Source organism: Mastigoproctus giganteus, chromosome 3 (genome assembly GCF_048544385.1).
Source record: "Mastigoproctus giganteus isolate SK-2022 chromosome 3, ASM4854438v1, whole genome shotgun sequence".
Lineage (NCBI taxonomy): Eukaryota > Metazoa > Arthropoda > Arachnida > Uropygi > Thelyphonidae > Mastigoproctus > Mastigoproctus giganteus.
Window position 1 is genome coordinate 108,113,735 of NC_143577.1, and position 22,714 is coordinate 108,136,448.

Consider the following 22,714-nt stretch of genomic DNA (forward strand, 5'->3'; position numbering starts at 1 on the left):
CTGATCTTTTGAAGCTCTGTTCCTTGTTGAATAGGCTGGAATTAGGTTATTTTACTTAGGATTAAAGATAGATATAACGAACTGATAGTTTTGATTTGATTTGAAGACAAAGTATGGGTGAACATATTTGGGTTGCCTTGATATAGGTCAACCGATAGAACTAATTAGGACTGGAAAATATTGAAATGATTGTCTTAATTTCACACATACAATTTGTGGTTATTTGAAGTTCTTGAAAGACTGACTATATAATAACACAGCTGTCGGGTTGCCTATAGGAAGTTACCATGTAAGCGAAGAGATAATTTTGTATGGTAATTTGCGAATGAAGTTAGTACAGTTATGATGCTGTTTTTTTTTCAGGGGATGTCTCCTTTTTCTCCTACTGTCTGTTGTGTCAAGGAGTTTGGTAAATAAATTGTGTTGGTATTGTGGTGGGTCTTTGTTAAGTCGGCAGTAGATGTTGGATATAGACCAAGGTTACATTTTGGTACTACATTCAAATGCAAAAGTGTAATTTTGTATATAGTTATTCTTTAATTGAAGTTAAACATGTAAATGAGTGTAAATTTTAAATAATTGATAATTAGCCAGCCATACAAAAGAAGTATTTTTGGCCAAGCTCCCTAATTCAGATGGGCTATTTAACTTTAATGTATAAGTGTAATTTGTATGTTACTGTTGTATCAAAGAATTAAATGGTAAGGGAATTGTGTTGGTATTGTGGTGGTCTGTGTTAAGATGGATCTAGACAAAGGTTACATGATGGATCTACATCCAAATGCAAAAAAATGTAATTTTATTGTATATAGTTATTCTTGAATTGAAGTTAAGATGTAAATGAGTGAAAATTTTGAAAGATTTGGTATATAGCCATACAAAAATTTTTTTTGATTAAGCTCCCTGATTCAGATGAGCTATTTAACTTTGATGTTTAAGTATAATGTGTTGAAATTGCTGTTTTAGCTCCATATAGTGCTGGCCATTCCAGTGTCGTTCATATCTGGTTGGAAGGATGTTTATTTCGATTTGCTCTGGTTTGGCCTCTCATTTGTTGTGCCAGTGATTGCATTAGCATTAGTAGAGGCATATGATGCAAGAAGGCAAGCTTATTCAGCATCAGCCAAAAAAAAAAAAAAAAAAAAAAAGAAAAAAGCACACCCACTACTCCCATCTCCGTTCGTTCGAAATACCTGTCCAGCTGAGCCTTAAATTTGTTTAGGCTATCAACTTCAACAACAAGTGATGGAAGTCTATTCCACAAACCAACTGCCCGCTGGCTAAAGGCAAATTTCCGCACATCTATCTGACATCCGTCCTTCCTCAATTTAAATTTATGCCCTCTCAGGTGATTATTCTGAGCAAGAGGAAGAATCCCATCGGCATTGAGCATGCTCAAGCCATTCAAAGCCTTATACACCTCTATCAGATCACCTCGCCGATGCCTAGTCTCCAGACTCTGTAATTTGCAAAACTTAAGCCTTTCTTCGTAAGAGCAACCCTTTGTTCCATTCACTAATCTTGTTGCCCTCCTCTGTACTCGTTCCAGCAGCTCTACATCCTTCTTGAAATGAGGTCTCCAGACCTGTATACAGTACTCAAGGTGTGGCCTGACCAATGCCTTATACAAGGGAATAATCACATCCCTATCCCTGCTAGAAAAATTCCTGTATATTAATGACAAGACACCATGAGCTACTCTTGCAGCTCGTCTGCACTGCTCAGAGAACTTCATATCTGCCTGCACAATTACCCCCAGATCCTTTTCATTCTCTACCACTGTCAGCGTAGTACCACAGAGTTGATACGTTGATCTGGGGTTACTGTTTCCCATATGTAGTACTTTACATTTGCCAATGTTAAACTTCATTTGCCACCTCTCAGCCCATCTGCTCAACCTTTCCAGATCCTGTTGCAGCAGCATAGCATCAGTAGTGTCCTTAACAACCCTGCCAACCTTTGTATCGTCTGCAAACTTGGACATTAAGCTTGATATACCATCATCAATATTATTTATAAATACAGAAAACAATAATGGACCCAACACTGAACCCTGAGGGACCCACTAATAACATTAGTCCACGATGAGCAGTGTCCATTGATTACCACTCTCTGTCTTCTGCCACTCAACCATTCCTTTATCCATAGCAGCAATTTGCCTCCAATGCCACACTGCTCCAATTTGTGCAGCAGTCTTCCATGTGCAACAGTATCAAAAGCCTTTCTAAGATCCAAATATATAAAATATCAAAGTTATTCCCTGCATTCAGTTCTTTTGTGACTACATCATAGTATACAATCAAATTGGTCAGAAAAGACCTGCCCTTAACAAAACCATGCTGTGTCTGAGCTATAACTGAATTCTTGTCCAGATGATCCTGCAGTGCTTCTTTAACCAGTGCCTCCATTAATTTTCCTGGAACCGAAGTTAAACTAACAGGTCTATAATTACTTGTGTCAGCCTTTGATCCTCCTTTGTGAATTGGGGTTACATTTGCACATCTCCAGTCTATGGGTACCTCCCCTGAGTCCAAATTTGATTGGTTTGTCCTTTAGTTATAAGGCAATATGAGTGTTTTTTTTGTTTTTTTTTCATGATTACTATATATATAAGATAAATTTTTTGGAAGATTTCCAGAGTGGTGATCGTGCCCAAATTGTGATGTAAATAGTATATAGGTTGTGGCGACAGGACTGTTGTTTACTAGTCACTCTGCTGCTTTTTTTTTTTCAGGGGATGTCTCCTTCTTATTTCCCCACTGTCTGTCCTCTTTCCTTCCTCTCCCTTTCCCACACTTCTCCTTCTATTACAGTATCAGTCTGCCCCGAATGTAGGAAAAAATCAATCCCCAGTCCTCCATCAGAAGCTCCAGGTAGGAACGAATCTGAAAAACGGCTAAACACAGGATTTCGTCGAGCGCCATCTCCTCACTCCAGCCAGCTTCTAAAAACAGATGGGAAAGGACAACAACCATCCACAAAAGCGCATCATTCACGTGCGCTCAAGAAGAAACTGAAAAGGGCAACTGATGTTAATCACCACTCAACAAAAGAGAGGTTTCCACAATTACTGAAGCAGGCTCCACCAACGGTCAATGGCACCGCATGTATAAACTCTCTTACTTGCAATAACGAATTCTCTACCTCTATGCCAATGAGGCAAAAGTCATCATATCCACCTTCACACCCAACTCTTGGCAATGCCTGTCCTGTCATACCTCATTCGCAATTCTCATATTCACAAGGCCTAGGATTAAGTGTCGGAGCGAATTCAATATTCGAACCAGCGAATTCCTCCATATTACAATTTCCACTCCCAGTTCACCCCACTGCATATCCATCCTATCCTATGCAACCAGAGGAAAGTACAAGTATGAACCTCAGAGTGAGCCAACGAACAAGTACGGCCTCACGTGAATGGCTTCGAATTGGCACATCGACCAACTCCAAACTGCAGCCTTCCCACACACCTCCCAGACGGCAGAAGTCCAGATCCTCTAGTGGACTTTTCGTATCTCGCTTAGCCCCAAATACCACAGCAAACCATGTTGCTGAGGTTCTACGTGATCAACTAAACCTTCGACTAAAGGTGCAGCAACTTCACACCAGAAACCCCCGCTGCGCATCGTTCAGGGTTGAATGCGCACAGGACCTGTTCAATTTAATTGGAACCGAATCTATCTGGCCTATTGGCACCATTATTCGACCCTTCTATAATAGGAGAACCAGTCACCTTCCCCAACCTCCACTTCTGCACCAAAACGAAGTCTGCAACATCACTACCCACAGCTGACTGGACTTGTTCCCGGACAACTTCCAAAGATCTCAACAGTCCTCCTTTCGTTCCACTGCTCCTCTGCCAAACCCCACCGTTAAGGCACCACTCCGCCATGATACGAGTATCCTGAGCCCCATAGGTGATGGACCCCATAAAATACCAGTCCATATTTCGTCAGGACGTCGAGCCGTTCGCTTTCGAACACGCCAACTCAGAACACCTCCAATCAGGACGGAAGTTCGTCGAACACCCGTCATCAGGGTGTACTTCCAAAATATCAGGTCCATTAGGAACAAACTAGACTCAGCAGAACAGATCTTCCTCTCCCAGGTCGCTGATGTGGTCTGCCTCGCAGAAACGTGGCTTCAACCTAATCAAGATACACTCTTCTGCTCAGCTATTGCTGGTTACAACATGCTGTCTGCATCCAGGGAGCAATCTAGAGGCGGTGGAGTAGCCATACTGTACAACACCTCCCTATTCTCATATGAGAATTCGACCTCAACTACAACTGAAGATTTCGAAGCGATTATAGTCTCGCTACGCTTCCACTCCAGCCACATTGATATCGCATCTGTGTATATTCCCCCAGGGCCTACAATTGAAATTATTGAAGATTTAGGGAATTGGCTCTTAAACCATCTTCGTCCGTCTGCACAACGCCTTGTTTGTGGTGATTTTAACCTGCCTCCAAACCGACATCACCTCTTTATCAGGCTCTGCGAGTTCTTCGAATCCATCAACATGATACGGGTCAATGAGAACCCCCACCAGGGGATTGAACCTACTGGATCTCGCTTTTGCTTCAACACCATGCACAGCTGAGGATGATCCCATCGCATCCTTCCTCTCTGATCACCAGCCCATAGTTTTGACATGGTCATTGCAGGTGCCAAACTTCAACACCCCTGACAACAAAATAGTCAAATATGTTTCAGCACCTAAATACCTTAATCCTCAACTCTGTGTAGAAGCAGCATCTTGCATTCCTTGGGATGTCCTCATTGACTGCGACCTCAGCCTTGCAGTGACACTCCTGTCTGACTGGATTAAATCCGTCACCGACTATGCTGCCACCAAACGAGTAACAGTAACTCCCCGTTCCAGATCGTGGTGGACTGCTGATCTTAACAACAGCTTCAAAATGAAACAAGTCCTACATAAGAAATGGAAGCATACGAATGACAGTAAAGACAGAATCGCCTTTTTTCCCTTGCCAGGGCCCACTTTAATCGAAAGAAAGCTGACGCAATCCAAGTGAACCTTAACCGCACTCTGAGGAAAGGAAAGCCATTCTATGCTGCCCCACATGGTGGATTCAATCACATGCTTGATCCTCAAGAATGGCTCAAATACATCGCCAGATTTTCAAATACAACCACAGTCCCATCTACAGTTGTCCAGCCTGACTATGAAAACCCTTCGGATGTCCTAGGGACTATCCAGATCACGGAACAGGAGCTCATACATGCCATCAATTCCCTTCCCACAACAGCCACTGTTGGGGAGGATGGAATTCCACAATTTATGATCAAATGCTTAAGCACATTCATCATAGGCCCTCTTCTCTCGATCTACAACAGATGCCTCGCTGAGCATTATTTCCCACCCCAGTGGAATAAATACAGAGTGTACCCCATCCCCAAAAACCAATTTGCCACAAACGTCAGCCAGTTCAGACCCATATCAGTTGCCTCTTGTCTGTTAAAAACTCTTGAAAAGGCTTTGCTACCCACAATCACTCAACAAATCCTCCAGACGAAACCACCTGAAATCCACTATGCTATCGCAGGAAAATCATCAATCACTAACTTGGCAGCCACCACAGAACGAATTCTCTCAGCATTCGAACAAAGAGCTGAGCTAGCAACCACATACCTCGACATAAGCGCAGCCTTTGATGCCGTGTCGATTCCGGCCTTGCTCCTCCTACTTAAGGAGAGTTTTCACATTCGAGGTGATATGCTGTGCTTTTTGGAATCACTTCTCAGTCACAGAATACTTATTCTCCATCGGCAGCAACATACCCTATCCTGCGACATTACTGCTGGAGTACCGCAGGGTGGTGTCCTGTCTGGTGTCCTGTTCACAGCCATCATCGTGCCCATTATTGCCTCAACGAATGGTCTCTTATGCTATGGCGATGACTTCAAACTGCTGACTCCAATTAACCCTGGCGACAACCCCGCCCAGCTCAGCAACAGGATCAATTCCCAACTTAAGGATCTAGAATTGTACCTGGCGAACTTCAATCTAAAAATCAACCCTCTGAAGTCTGCTCAGGTTATATTCTCCCTTAAATCCATGCCGACAGTACTCAACGTTTCACTCGCAGGGGTACGAATACCAAACGTACCCTCGCACACAGACCTTGGCGTTCTGTTCGACCAAAAGATGTCCTTTGTCAACCAGATCGACAAACTCAGTACCAGATTTTCTCGTCTACGGTGGATCTCAAAGCAGCAGCTGCTACACGTCCGACATCCTGCCACTGTTAAAAGGTTCATCACCTCCACCGTCTACCCTGCCATTCTCTATGGTGCAGAAATATGGGCCTCTGCTGCACATACAAACCTTAAGCGGGTGTACACTGCTGAGTACTGGCTACTGAAATGGGCGAATAACAAGCTTCGGCTACCTCCCACTACCACAACTACCATGATGGCACAAGCACTCGACATCCCGAGGTTGAAGTTCCTGATCGTTGAAAAGAGGCTGGTCTTCACAGCCAAACTCATCTCAGGCCAAATATCATCTCCAAATATTTGGAATGCTTGCTCTTGGAGGATTCCACAGCCAAGCCTAAGGTCGGTACCAGCACTTGTGGCTCACCACAACAGGCTTGTATTCACCGAAAGATTTCTGCCCAAGCAGATGCTTGCTGCCCTCAACCGTGTGGACGCCGACATCGACACCATAATAAGTAAAAAGAAGGACAGACAACTTTATCAAAGCTCTTGAAACCTGAATCACTGCCAAGTTGTATTTGTTTTTCTTTATTTGTGTTCAGCTCCTTGTTTTTATGATGTATTTGTATTTCTTTTTGCATTTGTAATCTGTATTTTGTAGCCTTTTGTATGTGTTCGCTATATTTTGTAGCCATTTGAATTTGTACTTATGTTATCTATATGTGAACCCCTGGCACTCGTCGCCGTGATGGGATATTGTGCTGTAATTCTACTTCACAATAAAGATTTATTTATTTATTTATTTATTTCTCCATTCATTCAATCTTTGAGATTTCAAGTTCTCTTGAACTCTCAGTAAGAGCCTATGCCTGGTTGTGGAACCTGGCTGCCTCCACGTGGCTTGGAATGAGAATCAGGAGGCAGGGGACCAGGTGTTCCATGCCCCATAGCTACGAAATGGCTGGCGCCGGCACTCAACCCCCAACAAAACACACACAAGTACATTATATAACACATACACACAGTTGCCGGCCTTGGCCTAGTGCCTTAAGAAGCTACAGCGGCGTATAGGGGAAACCATGGAGGCCGCAACAAAGTACAAAAAAATAATAATAATAAAAAATAAATGATATTATTACTGAATCCTAAGTATGGACAGAAATTAAAGCAATGGTCGTGTTTTTTTAAGAGTTTTACAACAAAAAGTTTCAAAAAAGCTCCTGGCTTTAAAGAGACTCAAGATGGGATAGAATGAAGAGCAATCTTACATGAAGGAAGTTCACATTAAGAAATTGGTTTACCTCCATCGGAGGCATGAATTATGCATAACACATGCATTCAATAAATCAAATATGGTATTAAAGTGAAGAGGCAAATAAGCGTCAAGACTCTAAAACAATTTACCGGGTTATAAAATACAACCCGAAAACATTGACGATGAAAAATAAAAACAATATAAAAACAGGAAATACGCAATAAATTAAAAAAATATGGAAAGAATATTACCAAACCCTGTTCAAAGGGGAAGGAAAAAACGCTCTTGCCTTAGATAATAGAAGAAATAAAGCACTCTCGATAACAAAAGAAGAAGTTCAGAAAGCAATTAGCCAAATGAAGAATGACAAGGCACCCGGAAATTATGGTATCCAAGCAGAACTATGGAACTTCGGAGGCGATGCAATGTTAAAACACCTCGCACAATTGTTTAATGTAATTTTATTTACAGGTGATATACCAGAAGACTGGAAAAGTGGAATAATAGTACCTATACACAAAAAATGAGATAAAGAAAATTGTCACAAATATAGACTCATTACCCTTTTAAACCATATATATAAAATATTTATAAGGATCTTACAAAATAGGAAACTTAAAACATATGAAGAAACAATAGGAGAAGAATAAGCAGGATTTAGAAAAGGCAGTTCAACAATAGACCAAATATTCACACTAAACATCATTGCAGAAAAATATTGGAATAAGAAGAAACCTATAATCGTGTTTGTAAATAATTTCTACAAAAATACAAGAGCAATAGTAAAATTCAACAACCTTAAAACAGAGAAATTTGAAATAGAGAAAGGAGTCATTAAGGGATGCCCTTTATCTCCATATCTATTTAATATCTACCTAGAAGAACTAATGAAATAAATTGAAGAAAAAAAGAGGCACAATAATAAATGGAAAAAATATAAACCACATAAAATATGCAGATGATATTGTGATTTTAACAGAAACAAAGAACGACTAAAAGAAATATTAACCAACATCGATAAAGCAAGCAACAATTATGGAATTAATATTAATAAAACCAAAGTAATGCAAATCGGAAAAAAAACATAGAAGACAAACATAAGCATCCAAAATCAACAAATAGAAGAAGGACAAAAATGTGTATACCTGGGTTCCCTAATAACCGGAAACCGAAGTAATATTGACCAAATTAATCACAGACTGAACATAGGATGGACAAACATGAACAAACTCAAAAACATATGGAAGAGCAATAAAATCACAAATAGTCCGAAAATTAAACTATATGAAACTGTCATCAAACCCACTGCAACTTATGGATCAGAGAATTGGAGAATAAATAAGAAAGAAAGGCAAAAAATAATGTCATTTGAAAGAAGATGTCGAAAGAAAATCAATAAAGCAAATTGGAGAGAACATAAAACTAATGAACGAATAAGGAGAGAACTAAATTTTGAACACAGAATAATAGAGCAGATCTACAAAAAACAACTTCAGTGGTTTCGACATGTGAACCAAATGAAACAACACAGGCTGCCTAATGTAGTACCGACAGGAAGAATTGGAGATAAGAGACCAAAAGGAAGACCCAAAAGAGAATGGCTCCAATACCTAAAGGAAAACACAGACTTTCAGAGTTATCAACAAATGATGCAAGATTCAAGAGATCAACAACAATGGAGGACGATATCTAAATAGGGACTCAACCTGTGCCAAACGGAAGAGTAGAATGATGAAATACATTACTTTAAGCCGTCATTAAAGAAACTAGGCAATAAAAAAATAAATAAATATTTAAATATTGTTATTAGTTAAATTATTATAGGCATATATCAAAGCAGCTAAGTATGAAATTACTAAACCAAAACTTTATTTAACCTTCTCAAAAAAATTACCAAATCAAATTATCCTCGGAGCAACAAAGTTCGTACACACCTCTCTCAAACGACGAGCTGATCAAAACGTACTCAACTACTCCATTCCTTCCAGTATCCTCATCTGTTGCCGGAAGGATACCCAGAATCAAGTTTCTCTGAGTGTAGTTGCCTTCTTTCAACTTGAAGTGATACTCTGGCTTGGAGAAAACAGGTTTGTGATCGTTCACATCAATAACAGTAATATTCACAAAGTTAATGGTGGCTAGTCCTCTTCCGTCAACTGCAGACACGTTTAGCAAGTAGATGGCGCCTGGAAGTAGGGTGCTGACCACATAGATCTCCCCTGAAAGCCATGGGAATTATAAATAAAACATCGAAAGAATGAACTAGAATACTTTAAAAATTCAAGAAACATTTGAAAAGAGTGAAAATTAAAACTGCGTGCGATTTGAATATCTTCAAATAAATATTTAGTTTGCCACGAAGGCTGGTAATTTGGTTTGTAAAATAACTAAATTTTTATTTGAATTCAAGGTAATATTTTAATAATTTAACAGTAAAGAAAATTCAATACTTCATTCCTTAACACATCTCGATATCTATTTAACACAACCAACCTGTCATTCTGTCAATTCTGATGTCACCTCTATCGCCAGCTGTGATTATGTATTCTACTTTAGAATTGGGCCCTTTAGCATCCGCATCGACAGCTAACACTTCGGCTATTTTCGACCCTGGACGAGCAGTTTCAGGAATCAATACTCTTAACGGGCCATGCTTGAATACCGGGGCATTGTCATTTTCGTCTTCCACTGTTATGGTCAAGTAGGTAGAAGAAGTGAGATTACCCATATCTCTTGCGCTAACCTATGCAAAATACAAAAAGAGAACCATAAAATAAATCTGGAGATAGATGTGAAGCAACGCTCCTATGCAGATCCCACTAAAATATATAAATGACAATATAACAGTAAAATAGTTTATGTATCAATGATGAAAGTATCCCAAGAACCACTTAGAACGCTAAATGGTAGACTGCCTTCCCAACGCTCGAAATGATGAAATATTCATGCACTGATAGAAATGTATGAATAATAACTTGATGTGATGGTTGTAAATCGTGCAACCACTGATTAAAGTGACTTCTAAATGTCTATTACTGAATAAAATATAGCTTGAATATCTCGTGCTGCATTCCTTAACGCCTTCATATCATGATTAATGAGGACAAATGGCATTTCATTCTGAGTTATAGTAACTTGACTTGTAACCGCTTTGCGCTTTTTCAACGTTTCTATCTCCCTGACAACCCGTTTTTCCTCCTCCTCCTCTCTCTAATAACGTAATTTGCTATGCTGCGATACTGTCGGCTACTGACACTGAAACTACACCTTCCAAAAAATCAATAGAGAAAACAACGTTTTCGAAAAAAATAGGATGTACACTACAGCTGAAGCGTCCAACTCCATATTCGCCATAAGCAGTATTATGAAATATTAAATTGTGGGCAGCATCAAGGAGATTCCCAATCCAACAATACTATTATACAAAAATAAATGTCGGAATATGCTAGTGTGTACAATAAGAATTGAAACAAATTAATAATAAACATTTCAGAAATTTCAATATGATATATATAATACTGTCCTACCAAAAATAATTGGGCAGTTGTAGTTACGGAAAAATTAACAAATTTCCCCCATCTAGTTTATTGGCGAAGAAAGAGAGAAATTGTGTAGGCATGATTGCCAAGATCAGTCTAGCAGACTTGAGGCTCAAAACAAATACCCTGGCAATCATATACTGTGCAGTGTTCCTTCCTATTATAACCTATGGAGCCGGTTTGTGGTTCACCACCTCGGCCATAGCAAGAAACAGGAATAAGTTAGAATCAATACAGAAGAATATACTTCTCGTTATCACCACAGCATGTTGTATCGTAAGCACACCTGGACTACAGGTGCTGGCTGGCGCTTTCCCACTTTACTTGGAAGTAGCCAAAAAAGGCTTATATTATAGCCTTAAAAAGGGCATACCCACAGCATTTCTGGGGATAGTTCTTGATACAGGCAACACCATCAAGGCTGAAAGGAAAAGAATAGCCACAAAGCTCCATGAGCTATGGCAAACAAATTGGGAGCAGGAAACCAGAGGTCTGATTACCAAAAGGTTTCTACCATGGGTGGCAATGGTTAGCCGAAAGCCACCAAAGTGGAACGTCCCCTGGACTCTTTACTACCATTATATTGACAGGTCAGGGCTACCTAAAGGCAAAATTAACCTCCTTAGGCTGAATGATGACCTAAACCGTACCTGCGTCGAGAGTGAAGACTGCCCATACATTCTATATGAAAGTATAATTTATGACATCCCCAGAACCCAGTTAATAGCACAGATTAAAGAACCCAGAGGAGAAAAATATTTATTCATAATGAAAGAAGAAAATTATAAAGCATTCACAACCTTCACGCAGAAAGTATTCGAAATGCGTAAATCTATCCAAAGAAGGGCAATTCAGTTCTCCAGCAGTTAAACAGTAATCAATAGACAAAAATGCACATCTCCCACCACGCCCAGGTGATGATTTAAAAAAAAAAAAAAAAAAAAAAAAAAAAAACAGAGTCAGGATAGCTGTATTCAGCACCTGATAAGACTAAACCGTACTGACCAGGGTACCCCCAGGACTACCCTTCCACGTGTAGGAAGGATAGTCCTGGAGGACCCACACCAAATAAGTACCCATGTAGGGTAGGGAGATGTACAGGCAGACAGGGAAGCAGATTAGCTGAAAAATATCAGTAAGCGAGTAGCAAGGGAATGCAATGTAGAATGAAAGAGCATAAAAGATAGAGTGAATAGGTTGGGCCTTTGAGTGAAAGAGTGAAATAGGAAATTATGGTGAAAGGGAATAAATGGTAGTCATGGTGGAAGAGAGTGACCCTGTATGAGAGAGAGAGAGAGAGAGAGAGAGAGAGAGAGTGAATGAGTGGAGTGTTTATTAGGTATTAGGTATGTTCGGGGTCTGACGGCACCTGGGATTTCTCCCATCTCCGCGTATGTTCTCTGTATCGGACAAGCCAGAGATTTAAAAGTGTGTGGGATATGTACTGTGTAGTTTGTTGTGCCCATTGTTCATCCGGCCTGTTAGCCGCCGGGCCCGAGTGGAGTGTTATGGTAAATTGGAATGCGTGAAGGAGCGAATGTAATGGCCAAATGAATACAAACTTAATAATAACTCACATTACTTTATATACACGCACAAAAGATATTCTAATAATAACAGCGCAAACACACTCACTGCATTCTCCCCGGCCTGCACCTCAAGTGAAGAATAATAGTAAGTTGTGGTGTCCAGAGAGTGCAGTACGAAAAGAAAGAATTGAACAAATGAAATGAAAGCCAGATGAATGAATGGGAGTGTAGATGTGTAAGAGGAAGAATAAACCATAAAATGTTATGGTTAAATGTACACTAACTCCAGTTTTTAATTTCCAATAACTTAACTTTCTTAACCTTGATCATTATGTATTAGTATACTAATTTACACTACACATCATTACATCCCCCATCCCGATGTGTGAGAAAGAGGATGAATGAGTGGGAAAAAAAAGATAACTTAACAGAAAATGTAAGAAAAAAGCTAAAAAATATATTGTAAAATGTAAGAAAAAAGTACAAAAACAGAATGGAAGTAGAGCATGAATGAGGATTATATGAGAGCAGCAAATGTCTCCCCACCCTTTGGTTAGGATGATAGATGGATGGCCTATGGCCCCTGCCTATCCAAGCAGATATCATGCTGTGGATACTTAGCCAGCGTGGTGTTGGGATGCTGACATAGCACCAATACAGGCGCTCCTACATACGGATCTTTCCCCTGTGTTCTTTCATTCCTATCACCTGGGTTAGTTGATCTGTCACTCTCCATCCCCTTCCCCCAACCTGGGTAGCACTCTCCCCTCCTTCGCCTGGTAGGTTTTCCCACTTCCAACTATCATATCCCAACCCCAGGGCAGGATGGGCATCCTGACGTGGGGGTCCACCCTTTCATTTAGGCGGGCACCTTTACTAACGCCCCCTCTATCCTTCTATCGCCTTCCCCCTCCCACTTCTATCTCCCACTACCATCTTCTAACTTTCACTTTTTTTTTTTTTTTTTTTTAAACTGGGATCCCTCTGTTTGTAGCCTTGGCTGCCACAGTGTTCACCCCGCCAGTGCTTTAGACTCCCTACTGCCCAGCATGTCTCCTCGTGGCGCTGGACGCTAAACTAGAGGTTATTATGTGAAGACACAGGCCCCTAGACTAAAAGGCCGAATGAACAATACAACCAACACAACCCCACACTAATACTACACGGACACTCACTAACTTACATAAATCTGGCCTTTACAGGGTTTTGCATTCATCACATCGCCCCGCGCGGAGTTGGAGGAAACCACGGAGCCGCATTACAATTAACACTATACACCTCCCCAAATAGTTCAAATATCAGATGACATAAAACATCTTAATGTGTAACTGTATTAAGATAATATTAAGATAAATAATATATCTATATAACTGTACTCCCGGATAACCCTAGCACTAACCTCATATCCTTCAGTCATATACTTTTTTGCCTGTGAACAACATGCACACAAAATGAGTAATATTAAATATGAGTGTATATACTTGTACAATTGATAATACGAAGCCGTGTCTTTGCAGCGTGATGCAAGATGGACCAGTAGCCCTGCTCAATAACAAAAACTGCATATACATACAAAAAAACTTATAAATTACATAGTATAGGTATAACGTGTTATACATATATAAAACATATATTTTTAATTATATAACGCAGTCTCTTTGCTTTATTTCGTAGTCTCTCTCTCTGATAAAGGGAGGAGCCTTCGATTTTTCCTCAAAGCCACCGAATCTGCAATGATCAACAGAATAACACTTACTTGAAGATCGTATCTTTCCTTTGCTTCTCTATCCAGAACAGCGAGGGGATCTTTCGCAGTGTAAACAACCAGCCCACTATCTAATATCGTAAATAATTCGCTTCCTGCACCACTAAGCAAATAGTGAACGATGGAATTATTGCCGCTGTCATTATCTACTGCAGATATAGCGGGAACCTGAAACAGAAATAATTAAATAAGTTTTAAATATTTATTTTTAAAATTTGTATTATTTGATTTAATAAATTATTTAATTTAAAAGAAGCCAGTATTCGCCCTTCATTTAATAAAATTTAGTGCGCAGCCTTGAACGAAAACGCAACTGGTGTATAAACCAAGCGTACTGATTCTAACCATTCCCCATTATTAATTACCTAAGGGTGGTTGGTACTGGGATACATTAGAGATCTTTCGATAAGCAGACTTTAACACTTTGATATATTTGCCCCAGAAAAGTAACGGTTATTTGATAGTTTGGGCTCTCTCATATTCCAGGTACAGCAAAAAGGGACACTTGCGACTCCAACGAAACAACTCTTCTAACACTGACGCGCAAGTACCACAACAGAGATGAAGCGCCCACAACTTGTCGTGATCATTCGTAGTCATTGCAAAATAAACCTCATACGCGGCGCAAAACTTGATTCCACTAACTTCACCCTGCTTTCGAGTTATCAGCAAACATAGCAGAACGAGCCTGGAGATAAATTACATCTTCGTTTGGTGGCCATAGCGAACTGCAAAAAATAAATAAATACATAAAAAATAGGAGTACTACAGAGTTTTATTTATATCATGGAACAGACACGCGCTAGTTCCAAAAATATAAAACCTTCAACTGCAGTTAGAATAAGGAGTATTAAGTACGATGACAAATTTCGATTCACCACATAAAATAGATATAAGAAAATTAAATACAAACCTGAACACAGCGTTATATGAATAAAAAGATGAAAAATACAGTTACAAACAAGCGATTAATTACAAAAAAAGAAAGTATGCGTAAGCAACCTTAATGAAAAATCTTTTATCTTCTCAGTCAGATACGTGCAGTGGTACCGATAAGGACAACCTCCCCGTGCATGTTGGCTCAGAAATCACCTTAGTAACCAACTGTTGATGTAAATGAGTATTCTGGGAAAAGGTGAAAGTAATATTTTAACCAATTAAAATCAGGCCGGATAATGTATTACGCGTCCTACAAATGCCTCTAAGAGACGTGCAACATACTGTGGAAAAAAATTGAATAAGTAGAAACAAACAAAAAAAAGTAATAATAAATAAAAGAACTGGTATGAAATTTCACCCATATGTTTGCTGTAAGTTCCGCGAATTCTGGAAGAAGATGCTTTATTTGTGCCTTATTAATTAAATATTCTATATCCTTCGTCTATTTAATTACACTTCGTACATTACATACTGATATCTTTAAAATCAGCCTTTCAACATCTCTTTTTCTTTTCAGTTTCTATATACGCAATCAATATGTTTATGACAACTTACATATTTCTGCAGTCCATTAAAAATTACACGTCGAAGTGGTCCGCAGAGACTACACGTTCAGCCAGCTTAAAGTAAAATCACAGATACTCGATCAAAATTGGATTCATACGCACGGACATCCCGCGTGCATGTTTTCTGTTTTATTTTTTTGATTACCGCAAAAAGCAACAAATTTAATACGTTTGCGTATTTAAAAGTAGCATTCTTCATTTGACAGGTGTTCACACGGCATAAAATAGAAGATCGCTCAAACGTTATCAAGCAGTCAGACCACAGTCCCGTAGAATGCTTATGAGACAACTAAACCGGCGATGTGAAAAATATGCTACCTCTCAACATATTGCGGTCGGCCAAGGGGTTAACGAGAAATCGATAACGGAAATATGAAACCCAATTTGATAGATGATCTTTAAAATTTCTTGTAAACGAGGGGCCACGTAAATCAGAGGCTCTTTATGTACCATAATAAGGGGTAAAAAGCGAATACAGAGAGGGCTTATATGTTTATGGAGAATGAATTTAATATTATTTTTTTAATTTCCTGGGAATTAAGTAACTGTAATTAATTGAAATGCCTTGCCGTTTAATCTCTTATTATAATTATAATTTTTATTATTCTCATGCTTTAATAAGAAAATGGAACCCCTGATTTCAATATACTCGTAGTTTTTGTAATAAAGATGGTGGACCAGAACGAGGGTGTTTCTGGTCCACCAGAAAAAAAGTCAATAATGTTACCGAAAGATTGTCAAATTTTAAGGGTGGGGGGGGAGATAAAGATAGCATTACTAAAAATTTATTTAATAATGCTATTCATGTGGGAACTCCTATATCAGATAAATATAGGACCACGGTGCAAAAATGCCACGCGTTTGTCAGAATGTGCATGTGACTGCAATTCTGCCCAGACACGATAATAGGGAGTACATGCTGAAAGCCTTGTGGATTAACTGTAGACGAGAGAATTTGCAAGGCTGTAGGGGGTGATTTTTTTTTTTTTAATCAGGGTCGCCTGCACTTGTAGGTAAAAGGAATCCTTTTTGTAGAGATGGTATTCATTTGAACAAAGATGGTACAAGGATTTTGCCAGTATCATTGAGGATATATTAAGGGTTCATGAAATCTGTTCATCTGCTGATATGAGTCAAAGAAATACTTGCACTCACCTCATGAATTCTTCTTTGTTGCCACACCGGCCGATGTTCATAAGATGTTCTGAGGATTGCAACGTTTCAAATGAGAGGGAAGATGTAGTTTGGGGTACAAACCTAAATAACTTCAAGGGGTGTGTTAGCGCAGTAAACTATAGAAGATTACTTAGTCTCAATTGTGTATACAGTAATGTCAGGAGTGTTGTCAATAAAATGGCTAAATTTGGACTCCTGGTTAGGACAACCATTGTTGATATATATAATAGGCTAACTGGAACGTGGTGCCACCCTAAAATTGGTGATAACCAGTTCCACTACGGTATGTACAATGTATTTAGGAAAGATAAGGAAGACAGAAGAGGTGAAGGGATCTTGCTTCTTATCAAAGGCAGCCTGAGCGCGAAAAGAGCTTTTGCTGAGTCTGAAGTTACATCCACGAGCATAGAAAGTGTGGTGTGAGTTAGTTGGAAGCAAAAGTATAATGCGAGTGGGAGTAATATGCAGACCAGGAGGCCGTGAAGAGTATGACGAAATTCTGTACATGCAGATGAAATAGCCAAGCAAGCAAGCAGGAATGTCTTATTAGGGGTGACTTCGAACTGCCCCTAATTGATTGGAATAAGTGGGAGGGAAACTCAACATGGGGGAAAAATTTCTCCAGTACTCAGGATGGCAAGACATCGTCGTCGTTTAGATGATTCTTTGAGATGGCGGGCCGTTGGAGGACTTGAAGCCGAACTTTCGCAGATATCAGATAATGAGCCATGCAGTGTCGTCTCGGCACTATTGAAGCAGTTTCAGGAGACAGGAACCATCACAAGAAGAACTGGCCAAGGTCGCCCAAGGACTACGTCAACCAGAACAGATCGCTATCTGGCTCTAACAGAAAGGCGGAACCCTACGATCTCCTGTCATTAACTGACTCTTGAAGTTGCTGCGGCTACAGATGAAAACATTTGCAAACGGCCTGTGTTAAGAAGGCTCAGTTCTGGTGGAATCTACGCAAGGAAGCTAGTGGTTTGCAAGGAAGCCGGCGTCAAACCACATGAACATGTCACTCAGAGCCCTGACAAATGGGGTACAGTTATGTTCTGTGATGAGTCCTTTTATTTGTGACTTTTTAGGAGTGCAGTTGGCCAGATTTTTTTTTTTTTTTTTTTTTCATTCGTGACAATGCCACTGCACATAGAGTAGTACAGGAATAGATTGAAACTGAAGACATCCAACGACTGCCGTGTACAGAATGATCACTAGACTTAAATCCGATCGAAGATGTGTGGGCGCCCTTGGTGGTCACATCGCACGCCAACAGCCAACTCCTCCGTCGCTTGGTGAGCTAAGGTCTGCGCTGGTGGAAAAATGTTTGCCACGGAATCTTATAGACACCCTTATATCGAGCATGGCTCATCGCTTTCAGGCCTGTTTAGCCTTTGCACCGATTACACCAAATTTTGCACCCATACGCCTTACCGATGTCATGAGACCATATTTACGAGCATTGTGTATCGACTTCTGTAATGAATATATCGATATAAGGGTGCCTATAAATGTCCCTTATGTCTATCTGGTTTCTTGCTGTCTCCTCATTTCATCGTTATTCGGGAAGTTGGGCAGACAACTTGAGTTTGCGGGTCTCGACTACTCAAGTTGTCTGCCCAACTGTCTAATAAAGTTTCGAGACTTTAGAGCCTCCATAATTTTTTTTACATTACTTCATCGTTATTCTATGATACACCACCATACCAAATTTTATCCCGCTTCACCACAAACTGAACGAGTTACACCACGTTTTCTGTGTGTTCTGTTAATTTAGCCAAGCAGTGTATAAGAATACTTCTTTTCAAACTGGATTAAACTGAGTAACTGTTCTCATCATAGAGATTTTCTTTCATATCTAAAATTTTATGGCTGTAACTTATCACATGGACATCAGTGTATACTTCCTACCAATAAATACACTATCCTTCAACACGAATTTGGGCATCTCACCAGTGGAAGGTTAATTCAGAAAACAAGTGGCACGCATATGGCAATATAATATAAAAGGCACCACGATCAACGGCAGAAAGTCGCAATAAAATGAGAGCAGATACAGGCCAAGATGTTTTAACATGAAGTGCAACAGTAAGCATTCACACAGTATGCATGTTAATTCGCTAGAAAGTAGAATGAATGGGACACCCAAAATATGAACCGTTGTTGAAAACATCGCATATAAATGAAATTGAGAGGATAGAATGGCCATTCGTCCCACCCTGAAAGAATGTCGACAGTTTAAACACAGAGTGAGAAGAAATCACAAAAGCACTCTTAATGAGCTAACTGAAGAGACATTTGACAGAATGTGTGGAGATAATTAAGGGACCAACAACCGCCAGAAAAAATTGTTGCCATGGTTTTGCCACTTGCTCTACCGAACATGTCTCCTAGCAATACATATAATTCCCTATCTGATGCATTGAGTGGAAGTACTGGACATTACAACAGTGGAGGACAGCGATATGGAGTGATGAATGATGCTGAGCAGCCCAGGCACACCTAGATGGACGCACATGAGGGTGTCGTATGCATAACGTTGTTCGGTGGTGGCAGAGTGATGGTATGGTCCTGTTTTACGTGTTTTAATTTGGTCCACTGGTTGTTGTAGATGAATAGATGCCTTCTCTAATATTCTGAACAATTCTGCCTTACGCGCATCGCAAATTATTTGGAGAAGGACCGATTTTAAATCAGCATTACAATGCTCTGTCAAAAAAGTACGGGTAGTGCATCAATGGTTTGAAGAGAATGGTGAAACTACAATACAGTCCAGAGTGCAAATATGAATTCAACTGAACACCTTTGGAATATTTTTGAACAACACATAAGGACGCGTCCTAGTTCGAGCGAAGAATTGGTCGCAGCCTTAAGCTTGTTGTTGTTTGTTTGTTTGGTTTTTTAAGGAGCATTAGCAACTAAGGCCATATTGCTCCGGGTCATGCGGTGGTCATTCCCTGACCTTTCCGCATCCTCCGTATTTGGTGGTGACGGGCTCGAACCCCGGTTTAATCAAGAAGCGTGTGCTACGCACTGCTGCTCCTTCCCACCTGGCTACGGAGGCGCCTCAGCCTTAAGCAGGCATGGAGGAAGATCCCCATCTCTATTTACCATAAACTTATAGAAAGTGTTCACCACAGGGTTAAAAAAGTCATTGGAGGTTATGTGGGGTTATAATCGATTTATATAGTTTTTTTTTTTATTGCTAGGTTTTTTTTATTCAGTGTCCCATGAGATTTCGAAGATAGTTATGAGCTACAGATATGCTAATTATAATATAGGTTTGAAACTTTAGTTGTTATACTCACAACGTTGACGGCTGTGCCGGAGGGGGAATTTTCCTTAATTGTTCCTTGATAGGTGTGCTGAAATGTGGGTATCTCATCATTGACATCGAGAACTTCTACTGTCACTTCGCAGACACTCTGGTTCAAAGAGACACAAAATGTAAGGAAAACTCAGAAATGTCCATACCATATTAAAATCAACTTAGTATCCAACAACAATATTAAGATCTTATATTAACTTAAAATAATATCTGTTATTCAAACGTGTGTAAAATTTTAAAGGACAAAATTGCATAAGATATTAAAGGTAATTCGTATAGGGTGTGCATCGAATTGTAAAAGACACGGCATTGATGCACATATTGAGTATCCAAACTCAGTCTGTTATTGAATGAGTGACGTTCTGAAGTGAAGAAATATCATAAATCCCAAACAAAACAATCAAAATGAAAGAAGAAAATCGATTTTACTAGACTTTATACTAAATGTTCATACACGTCAATATGGACCCTTTTGCAGCCGTCACGATCTATACAAGTAGTACAGTGCTGGTTACCTAGCATACCCCTGCTTCTGGTGGGGGAGAAGAGGCATTTGGTTCGAAACCAAAGAGCTTTGAAGGCAGTTAAGCAGGTTTATAAACTTGACTACGAAACTGAAACACTTTTTAACATAAATGTTAACGCAGTCAATGCAGAAAATCGTATACAGGCTGGTCGAGGCCACCCTGTGAAATAAAAGATTAAACAAAAAGTTAAGTAGATACAGTCAATCTATTTAATACTACTTTTGATTCCACATGGTGAATAAACGAACCTATTTTAATTTTGTTTTAAGATGGCCAATCAAAATAAAAACAATGCATCACATACTCCTGGCATTGTAAATAGAAAATATTTATTCGACTGTAATACACAAGAGATCTAAATGGATGGTGATTACAATTTTGGATCACTACTACTACCACCACCCTCTTTAAAATTGGCAGAATGGGGTATAAAAACGCCTCCATCAGATACCCTAGAACCTCCATACCACAACCATATGTTGTACTGTAAATCTGATTCCGATTTATATGCAAAAATAAATATTACAGGCAGATGGGACTGGCATGGTGTCCTCAAAGACCAGTTCCCCAGTTTTGGCAAGACTCGCTTAGAACATGAAAACGTCGATTAGGCAAAGCAAACAAAACTGAAGTTCATACAGATTTAAAGCGACTACTGCCTTAGGCTAGTCAAAGAGAATGTTCTGTTTCCTCCTAAGATCGAATAAGCTTTGTCTTATGAACGTTCCCCGTGATCAGATAAACGCAGTAATACGCTTTAAATCTGTTTGTATTTAAGTTCTGTGTTAATATATCCTGCAATTCTATGTAACAAAACTGAGGTTAATTATTATTTTAGGAATATAATCTGCTTCCACGGTATTTCCATTTTAACTTACGATCACAACAAAAACATAACAATCAGGTTTCTAGAGAAAGGCTATCTGATACAATTCAGCAGCGATAAAGTTTTAAACAAAAACAAGTGGTTATGTTCCAAGGACGTGTAAACATGTTCCAAACTACATTCTCCACTAGAAAAAAAACATCGAGGCCCTTAAGGCTGATTCTCAAAGGATTGCATCCCAACAACTTTGAGAAACTACCTGTAGACACGGTTCCATAATATGCAAAATGAGCAAAAACAATTTTAATTGATCCTCGCCACAAAATGATCTCAAGTTAGAAGTTGAGAGTTTATGCCTGAAGTTAGAAAACCAAAGTCATAAACCTGTATTAAGAGAAAGCACTGAGGTAGTTATCAGTTGATGAAGGGATCAGTGAAAGGAAACAAGAATGAATACATTAAAGAACACAGCCATAAGGATGTGTTCTTAAATTATAATTAAATCATCCAATTGCAAATAACTCTTTTGAATGTTGGGCTAGATTGGGTTGAATTATTTATATCTCCCTCCTGCCATCCTATAATATTATTCTGTTTTAGAATTTTTCCGCAACTAATTCTTAGAAATTAAAAATGTAATAACTTTAAAAGGTGAGAATTTTTTTAGGATTCTATTCTATCAACTTAGACATGGCAATAAAACTTTTCTTAAAGTGGCGAAACACTTCTCGGCGTTCCATCTACTTGGTGAAAGGTTTTCATAGAACTACCAGAATGCGAGTACCATGGAACTCTAGGATGTTATTAGAGTCGATTTGATATCGATGGGATTTGGCACTGCAATCAACGGTCCGTGTACAAACAAGAAGAAGCCGCAGACACACTAATCCTCTGCCTCCTCCAAGCTTCATTATTGGCACAATACACAGCGGTAGACGACGTTTCCCTGGCGTTCTTCAGACCTCCACTAGATCTTCTGGTCTAAAGATTGTAAAACAGGTCCTATGGAGCGACGTGAAGACTGTAAAGCCACGCCTCATTTCATAATTCTTGTGTTCACTGTTCCATCTTTTCAGTA

General features: G+C 39.5%; 1 protein-coding gene across 1 annotated transcript in view; it reads right to left on the reverse strand.

The window, feature by feature from the left end:
• Nucleotides 1-22,714, reverse strand: part of LOC150088213 (protocadherin Fat 4-like) — a 415,241-nt gene that overhangs the window by 83,700 nt on the left and 308,827 nt on the right. Inside the window, exons 46-49 of the mRNA XM_090369387.1 lie at nucleotides 20,264-20,380; nucleotides 14,266-14,442; nucleotides 9,935-10,184; nucleotides 9,376-9,660 (exon numbers count right to left, since the gene is read on the reverse strand). Coding sequence (XP_090225513.1) covers nucleotides 9,376-9,660; nucleotides 9,935-10,184; nucleotides 14,266-14,442; nucleotides 20,264-20,380 — 829 coding nt within the window. The remainder of the gene's footprint in view (nucleotides 1-9,375; nucleotides 9,661-9,934; nucleotides 10,185-14,265; nucleotides 14,443-20,263; nucleotides 20,381-22,714) is intronic.